Source organism: Eschrichtius robustus, chromosome 2, assembly GCF_028021215.1.
Source record: "Eschrichtius robustus isolate mEscRob2 chromosome 2, mEscRob2.pri, whole genome shotgun sequence".
Classification (NCBI taxonomy): Eukaryota; Metazoa; Chordata; class Mammalia; order Artiodactyla; family Eschrichtiidae; genus Eschrichtius; species Eschrichtius robustus.
In genome coordinates, this window is record NC_090825.1 from 171,831,224 (window position 1) to 171,840,440 (window position 9,217).

Genomic DNA, 9,217 nt, shown 5'->3' on the forward strand with positions numbered 1-9,217 from the left:
GAATTGTGCGCCAGTTTGGGTCAGGTTAGAGCTTGCTGTCAAATGAGTAAGAAGTTAGGTTTTCATACCTTTTAGATTTCCAAATTGCCAGTGAGGGCCTGTGGGCTACACAGGTGCAGGGAGAGGTGAGGAAGGGGAGGGGCTTGGGAGGTGGGCAGTGGGCGGGGCTCGGGACTGGAGGCCAGGTCAACTGGGACTGGGGTAACAGCCCCCAGCTCCACGGGGCTCAAACTCAGCGGCCTAGAGAAAGGGATGGGGGACGAAGAACGGTGTGGGCTAAGGGTAAGAAACATTTTCCCACCCCCGATGGAAACCTGGGTTCAGAGAAATGCCTCTCTACTTTAAGAAACAAACCACTGCACAGATCCCACATCCCGCAGAGCAACTAAACCCGTGCACCACAACTACTGAGCCTGCGCTCTAGAGCCCGTGAGCCACAACTACTGAGCCCACGTGCCACAACTACTGAGCCTGCATGCCTTGAGCCCGTGCTCCACAACAAGAGAAGCCACTGCAGTGAGAAGTCCGCGCACCGCAACGAAGAGTAGCCCCCGCTCACTGCAACTAGAGAAAGCCTGCGCACAGCAACAAAGACCCAATGCAGCCAAAAATAAAATTTAAAAAAAGAAAAGAAAGAAAAGAAACAAACCGCTGCAAGTGAGAGGGCAAATGGCTCCTGGTGCGAGGCCTGTGCTGGGCAGCGGCGAGCAGGGAAGGGACTCTAGCCATGTGGGGTACCTGCCCCTTCTGAAGGCAGCATTGCCATCCAACTCAGCCTCGGGGTGTGAAGGCCCAGGGTTGCCAGCCTTTCTGCTTTTTCAGAAGTACAAAGCCAGATTTTGATGTGAAATCCCCCGATTTTTAAAATACTGGGAGTCTCCTTTTAACCACATAGTGGAGCTAGCCCTGCAGGCAGGTCACTCACGACCCCTGGCCATGGGTCATGGCCTCTGCCATCTGCCCTTTGCCTTTGCCCTGGGCCAAATTCACCTTTCGTTCCATAACACAATTCCTGGCCTCTGACGCGCTGCTTCAGGGGCAGACTAAGGTGAAACTATTCGGTTACATTTCTGTTGCATTCTCTTCGCCTGGAAGCTTCTGCAGGCTTCTCTCTCCTTGCTCCCGTCTACAGCGTAACCTGCTGCCAGAGTAATCTTCAGAAATACCATTCTTATCATGTTAGGCCCGCGTGAAAAATGGCAGGCCACTCCTGACCACATAAAGGAAAAGGTCCTGTCACTCGGGAAAGTGACCTGGGCCCAACCTTATTACCCATCCTTTAGTTCCTCCAAGGGACCCTTTTGCTCCACACCAGGCTGCTGTCCCCACCCCCCACTGGAGCATGTTTCCATAATCCAGGACTGTCCTTCCCAACACTGGTGGCTACATCCACATCCTACCTACTGTGGCCAAGGTGACTGTCTCCCAGTGTCTGTTCCCCCTTTCTCCCACTGAAAGAGAAACCCTGAAATTAGCTGAGTACAGGGCTGCTCAGACTAAAGACTACATTTCCCAGGCTCCCTTGCAGCTAGTGGTGGCCATGTGACTGCATTCTAGCCAATGGGATGCAAGCAGAAGCACCCAGGGCCAGCTTCTGGGAACCTTCCCTAACAGACACCTGGCAATGCTCTTGGCATCCTTTGTCCCTTCCTTTATCCTGCGGTCTGACAACCAGGGTGTAATAGCTGGGCTCCAGCCGCCATGTTGATCCATGATGACAAGACCCGAACCCGGGATGTGGGAGAGGGGTTAGCTGGAAGGACCTGGGTCCAAGGACTTCCTGGAGCAGAGCTTCCACACCAGCCCTGGTCTGCCAACCTCCAAGGCTTCAGGACGAGAGCACAAGAAATGAATTGCCATCTTGTTTGAGCCACTGCCACTTTGGGTCTCTGTTATGCACAGATAAACTGAATCCTGACCACCCTTTTCCACTGAACCACTCTGCAGTGAGCAGAAGGTCCAACAGCTGTGAACTCCAAAGCCAGCTCTTCTGCCTGCCAGCCATGTTATCTGGTCAAGCCCTTTCACCCCTGCTTTTCCAGCAATAAAATGGGAGTGGTGTGCCGACCTCCCAGAACTGTTCTAAGGACCAGTGGTAACACATAGCAAGGGCCACACCTATCAGGCTAACTGACCCACACGATCCAGAAAGTGTACTCTATCTGGCCTGAGCAATCAGGACACTTCACAATCAAAACAAACAGACCTACACAAAGAAGGGCTTTTCAGTTTCTCTTAAGCTGTGGAAGATCTGCCAACCCTGGCTGGGGCTGAGTCCCCAAGTCCCGCCTCCTCCTGCCTGTTTCATTCATTTATCCCAGGGGTCTGCAAGCTTTTTCTGTCAAGGGCCAGTAAGTAAACATCTTAGGTTTTGCAGGACTTTATGGTCTTGGTTGAATATTCTTCCTTGGGTTGTTCTTTTCTTTTTGTAGAGAGTGTTCAACACTTCAAAAATGTACAAACCGGGACTTCCCTGGTGGCTCAGTGGTTAAGAATCCGCCTGCCAATGCAGGGGACACAGGTTCGAGCCCTGGTCCGGGAAGATCCCAAATGCCGTGGAGCAACTAAGCCCGTGCGCCACAACTACTGAGCCTGCGCTCCAGAGCCCGCAAGCCACAGCTACTGAGCCCGTGCTCCACAACTACTGAAGCCCACGTGCCTAGAGCCCGTGCTCTGCAACAAGAGAAGCCACCGCAATGAGAAGCCGGCGCACCGCAACGAAGAGTAGCCCCCGCTCGCCGCAACTAGAGAAAGCCGGGCACAGCAACGAAGACCCAACACAGCCAAAAATTAATTAATTAATTAATTATTTTTAAAATGTACAAACCGCCCTTAGCTGTCACCGGTTAAGAAACTGGCCACAGGCCCGATCTGGTCCACAGGCCATAGCTTGCCCACAGGCCCTGCTTTATACTATTACCCTTTCCCCAGCTGCCCCCAGAGTCAAGCATTTGAGTCTGTCAACACTGGTTTAAGCAGGGCCTGGCACACAGTAAGTGCTCAATAAATGACAGCAGCCAGTAGCAACTAGCAGGCACCACTGAAACGTGAATGCCTTTTGGTGTAACTGGCTGGGTCTTCCCCCCAGCTTGACACTGAATGTCCTCAAGGCTGGGTGGAGGACAAACTCTTCCAAACCCTCTCACTACCACCCACCCTGCCACAGCTGCCAGGGGTGTGGGCTACCAGGAGGGTGACTGAAGGAAGTCACAGGGTCCTGATTCCGGGACAGCAGGCCATGCTTCACCTTGCTTTTACAGAGGGTTTTTCTCTGGGGTTTCCACCCCTGGCAGGTCCCTCATGAACTGAAATTTAGCCCCCGTCAGAGCCAGCCCTGCCGTACATCCCTTCCTAGCCGATGCGGCAGGGACAGGCCAGAGGACCAAGAGAGAAAAGCAGCACAGTCAGCTCCAGAGAGGCCGCCACGGGGCTGAGGAACTGAGAGTCTGCTCTGCTCGCCGCCCCACCGCCCCATGATGGGCTTCCCGAGGAGCTGCCTCCCTGCAAGGGGATGGCAGCCCAAGTCCAAGGACTCCAGAGGCCGTGCCAAAGCTTCCTCAAGGCCCGGGAAGCTGGCAACTCTGCCCAAGGAAAACGGCCCAGTTTTGGTAGTTGCCATTTAGCCAATCCCAGGGACACGGGCCAGGGTGACATCAAGTGGCAAGAAGCGGTGGGGAGGGAATTCCCTGGTGGTCCAGTGGTTAGGACTCTGCACTTTCACTGCCGGGGGGCCTGGGTTCGATCCGTGGTCAGGGAACTAAGATCCTGCAAGCCACAAGGCCAAAAAAAAAAAAAAAAAAAAAGGAAGGGGTGGGGAGGGTCACTGTTCACTGTAGGGTGACTGGGACAGGACCTTCCTCAGCTGTCCTCTTTCCCATAGGGAGAGGGCAGACGTCAAGGAAAGGGGCTGGATGTCCTGCTACCCACACCCATCTCCCAGCCCTGCCGCCTGAGACAGAGGTGGCAGCCCAGGGGCCCCCCTCCCATCTGCTGGGGGTGCAAGGCAGGTGGGCAGCCCCGCAGCATAAGGGACTCCCTCCTAGAAAAGCCAGCTCTTCACCATTCCACGCCAGTAGCATCACCACTGATAACATCTATAGACAGATCGACCCTTCACCGCCGGACACCCTGCTGCACTTCCCCCGCATTCCGGGGCCCCCGGTGGCACTATCCCCATCGCACGTGAGGAAGCGTAGGGCGCGTGCGTACAGGTGTCGCTACAGGGCTGCTACAGGTGACATGGCTACTTCAAGGCCGCGTAGCTGGTGACTCACCCAGTCACACTCCACGTTCAGGACCCTCAGCTCCCAGATGTGAGACACTGGGAGATTCGGGCGGATGTCTCGGTCGACCGCCCACCCGCCCCCACCCCAGCTCCACCCACAGAGGCGAATGCCCGGGATCTGGAATCACCAGCGGCTCGCAGGACCTCGCCTCACGAGGGACAGGTGAGCGGAACAGGGCTCCTGAAGCCTTCTCACCTGGCCAAAGCATTCGGGTCCCAGAAGGGTCCAGGATGGGAAATGCTGAGGCCAGGGACGGAAGTTCATCCCAAGAGAAAGCCTAAAGCTCCCAGCAGCAGCGTGGTTCACCCCTAAGTCCCCCCAGTGGCCGGACCACCTCTGCCTTTTTCCAGGGGACCGTCAGCCAGCCCTCCACACCCAGCAGGCCGGGCCTGATCTCTGATCCAGGACTTTGCACTCCCCCAGCAGACTTCAGAACAGTTCTTCCCCGGATGCCCGCGCTCCCCAGGCGGAGCTGGCTCAGGAACCAGGGCTGCCCCGCCCTGAGCAGTAACCCGACCAACTCTGAGGCCATCACCAGGCCTTCACCGGGGCAGGTGCTGCCTCCAAAGAAGAAGTGTTCGTTCATAGAGCAAACACGCTGTGCCACAGTCCTGTCATCACCTCCATTCTACCGCCGAGGAAACTGAGGCACAGAGACCCACAACTACCCTCAGGGCACCAGTCTAGCCCACGTAGTGGATGCCCCCCAAAATATGTCCAAGCCCTAACCCTCGGAACCTGTGGATATGACTTTACTTGGAAAAAGGGTCTTTACAGACATAATTAAGGATCTAAGATAATCCTGGATTTAGGGTGGGCCCTAAATCCAGCGACAGGTGACCTTACAGGAAAAGGCACAGAGACACAGGGGAGCAGCCATGTGAAGACAGAGGCAGAGACTGGATTTCTGTGGCCTCCAGCCAACCAACGCCTGGAGTCACTGGAAGCTGGAAGAGGCAAGAAAGGATCCTCCTCTAGAGCCTGTGGAGCGAGAGTGGCCCAGCCGACACCTTGATTTTGGACTTCTGCCCGTGAACTATGAGAGAATACATTCCTGTTGGTTTAAGCCACCAAGTTTGTTACGGCAGCCCTGGAAAACTAATACAACCAGCTTTGGCCAACTCCAGAACCCATACTTTTACACTAATACCTCACACTAATGTTACTTGAGCCTAAAGAGGAAAAAATTATTTCAGACCCCTGAGGCTTTATCATCAGGAGTTTGAAATAATTTCAGATTGAGGCTCTCAATTTGAGAAACATGGACTTTCTCCTCTTGACGAACGCTTCAGTTATGAATGACCTCTAAAAAGGGAAGTGTTCCCTTTGTAACTAGTAACAATTCCGAGTAGATCCACAAAACAAAAACACAAAAGTAAAAACTCTCCTGGAGAAACATGTAAAGAGAGGAAACTACGTGTAGAGTATATGAGAACGCTCTGTATTATCTTCCTAGTAATTCTATCAATCTAAAACTGTTCTAAAATCAAAAGTTTATTTACCAAAGATAAACCACCTCTCCTGGAACTCCTTTGAGGATCAGCCTTGGAACCCTAGTTTGAGAAACACTGCCCTTCTTTGTTCTGTATCCCATTAATGCACGTTGAATGAATGGCCATGCTTGTGATCTGGGGGATCCTGCTGAGCTTAAGTGTCTGTCCTGAGCTCCGATGTCCACCGGGGATACCCTTCTTTCTCCTCATCTGATCCAAGAAGACCCAGCTCTGCCCCAGCAAAAAGAGGTGCGACGCTGGGGACAGACGCACAGCTCCTTTATTTTGGGTTTTCCAAGTTGAGGTGTGGGGAGAATCCTGTGTGGGAACCAACTGCTCCACACACTTCCCTTCAGAAATCCCCCGTTCCCGAAGTGGCAAAAAACTCACACAGGCCAAAGCCAGGAGAGGCCCCCTCAGTGACTCCACAGAGCATCAGTGCAAGAAACCCGGAGAGACCAAGCTGAGTGTAACAGAATAACAAAATGTGAAGGAGGGGGTCCCTCCCTGGTGGCGCAGTGGTTAAGAATCTGCCCGCCAATGCGAGGGACACGGGTTCGATCCCTGGGCCAGGAAGATCCCACATGCCGAGGAGCAACTAAGCCCGTGCGCTACAACTACTGAGCGTGCGCTCTAGAGCCGGCGAGCCACAACTGCCGAGCCCGCGTGCCACAACTACTGAAGCCCGCGCGCCTAGAGTCCAGTGCTCTGCAACAAGAGAAGCCACCGCAATGAGAAGCCCGCGCACCGCAATGAAGAGTAGCCCCCACTCGCCACAACTAGAGAAACCCCACGCGTAGCAATGAAGACCCAACACAGCCAACAATTAATTAATTAATTTTTAAAAAAATGTGAAGGAGGAATCGTGACCGGAGAGAACTGATAAGAAAGAGTAACAAGAGAAAGAAAAAGGATGAACTACAAAGACTTGAGGTCCTTGGCAAACACGTTTGTGATTTATTTTTTGTCCACCTTAATGTCAGTTTTGAAACTAGCTTCACAAAATGTAACCAGCTTCTCACATCCCCCAAAAGGAAGATCGGAGGACCGTGGCGAGGGAGGAGTCCGTGTTACCTCTTACTTCGGAGCTGGGCATCCAGATAGGGGCCCTCCCCGTCCACGTTTCCAAGAGACGCACACCCAGCAGCTCGCACCACCCTCGCAGGACCCCTCTCCCCTGCTCTAGAAGTTTCCCACTCGGGAGTCCAGAACGCCAAGCTCTCCAGATGAGTGGCACAGGGTGCTCCAGGCCCCCCCAGACTGGGCACCACTTTCCAACCGTCCTTGGCAGTCCAGAGGGTCCCCTGAGATGGCCAGAGGCTGCCCACACCCCTCCCTCCTCCCCGCTAGAGCGGCCACACCCGCCCACAGACTCCCACCTCTCCCACGCCCAGGCCCCCTCCCCTCCCACCCAGCGCCCCCACCCCCGGCTTCCTCCGAATTCTTACTTTGCACTATTGGCCCCCCACTTCCTGCCCACCCCCTCCCAATCTCAGGGCCCTCACTACTCCCCCATTTCCCGCTTCCCTCTGTACGCGGGGCACCTCACCTCTGGCCACCACTCACGCCCTCTTTTCTCTTTCTGCCCCTTTGACACCGTTCCTCCACACCCCTCACTCGGGGGCCCCCCACACCCAGCTCCCTTGGCCCGGCCCCACGGAGCCCACACCAGGCCCCTAAGGATCAGGGCCCCTCACCCTCGGGACCCCGGGCCCCTCACCGCGGCCGCGTCCCGTCCGCCCCGGGCCCCCCGCCCGTCCGGCCTCGTGCGCAGCCCCCGCGCGCAGCCCGGCCCTCGGCCCGGCCCTGGGGCCCCGCACTCACGGCTGTAGAGGGCGATGCCCGCCGCGTCCGGGCCGGCGCGCACCTCGAGGCGCAGCGCCTGCTGCTCCGCGTGCCGCTGGATCTCGCCGTTCGCGTCGCCGATGGTAAGGAGGCGGGCGCCGGGGAACACGGACACGGCCCCGCAGGGCCCCGTGACACCCGGGCCGGCCACCCCCGCGCCGCCCACGCCCGGCCCCGCCGCCGCCGCCGCCGCCGCCGTTCCTGCCATCTTAGATCCGGCTCCAGGCCCCGCCGCCGCCGCCGCCGCCGCCGCCGCCGCCGCGCCCGGGCCCAGGCCGCCGCCGCTGCCACCGCCGCCGCCGCCGCCGCAGCACAGGCCGAGGCCGAGGCCGAGCCGGGTAGCGCCGCCTGATGGCCACGCGCCGCCTCGCCGCCACCGCCGTTGCGGTCCAGCCCCGTGACGCAGCGCCCCCTGCCGGCGGCCCTGGGCTCTGGGAGGAAGCACGCTGGGGGGCGGGGCCAGGTCGGCCCCGCCTCGCCCCGCCCCGCGCAAGCGGTCGCAGCTTTGTGAGGTGACTCCTTGGCCCAGGAACAGCGAGGGCGGGAGCATACGTCAGTAGTGGTGCTCGGCCGCGCGGACACGCCCCTAGGTCTGGGCCCCGCCCCCAGCCCGGCGCGGCCCGAATGGCCGCGCTTTGTAAGGCGGTGCGGCTCCCCAGCCCGGAGCGCGCGTCAAAGGGCGGTGCTCGGCTGTGCGGACACACGCCGGAGCCCCGCCCCGCGCAAGCAGCCGTGCTGTGTGAGGTGGCTCCCCAGCCAGGGGAACGGCGGCAGCTGGCCTGACGCCCGACGGGCTCCAACACGCCCCTGAGGCTGGGCTCCGCCCCTGGTCCCGCCCGGCTTTGTACGGCGGCTCACTGAGGGGCGGGGTCCAGCTGCGAAGAGGCCCCGCCCCTATACCGGTCCTGCTCCCCACCACTGGTCTCGCTTTGTGAGGCTCTGGGTTCTTGGGGAGGGCCGGAGTGAGGGGCGGGGACAGGACGTAGGGACACGCCCCAGCCTGTGGCTCCACCCCCAGCGCGCCCGGTGGAAAAGCAGTTTGAGCATGGACTTGGCCTCTGCACACCACCTGTGCCCCCTCTCCGAGCACTCAACCTCTCCTTCTCTCTTCCCCATCATCTCCAGCCGCTTCCCCCACTGCCCTCCTCCTCCATCCTTGGCCCTTCGCTGTCTTCGCCCCCACAAAAAAATTCTTGGACCTCTATTTTAGCCCCTTCCCCCCCACCCCAACTCACTCTCCCTTCCCGCAATGATGGCTGATCAGTGAATCCAGCAGATCAGGGCCTAGTGCCCCTTTCCATACACGGATACACACACCCATCTTCCCTCCAAGTCCCCCCTCCACTGCGCCAGGGCCCCATTCTCCTCTTTGGTGGCTTCCAAAGGTGCTTGCGGCCGCCCACCATCTCCAGCTGCCACTCTTCCCGGGACCTGCTTTTTTTTTTTTTTTTAAGGCCCCACCGTGCCGCATGCGGGATCTTAGTTCCTCGACCAGGGATCTAACACGTGCCCCCTGCACTGGGAAGGAGGAGTCTTAACCACTAGTCCGGCGGGGAAGTCCCTGGATCTGCTCATTTACTACTCATTCTCCTC

At 57.9% G+C, this 9,217-nt stretch overlaps 1 protein-coding gene across 1 annotated transcript in view; it reads right to left on the reverse strand.

The window, feature by feature from the left end:
* The window catches only part of CARM1 (coactivator associated arginine methyltransferase 1), a 41,736-nt gene extending 33,904 nt beyond the window's left edge, over positions 1–7,832 (reverse strand). The window contains exon 1 of the mRNA XM_068536972.1: positions 7,604–7,832. Coding sequence (XP_068393073.1) covers positions 7,604–7,832 — 229 coding nt within the window. The remainder of the gene's footprint in view (positions 1–7,603) is intronic.
* Positions 7,833–9,217: the final 1,385 nt, after the last annotated feature.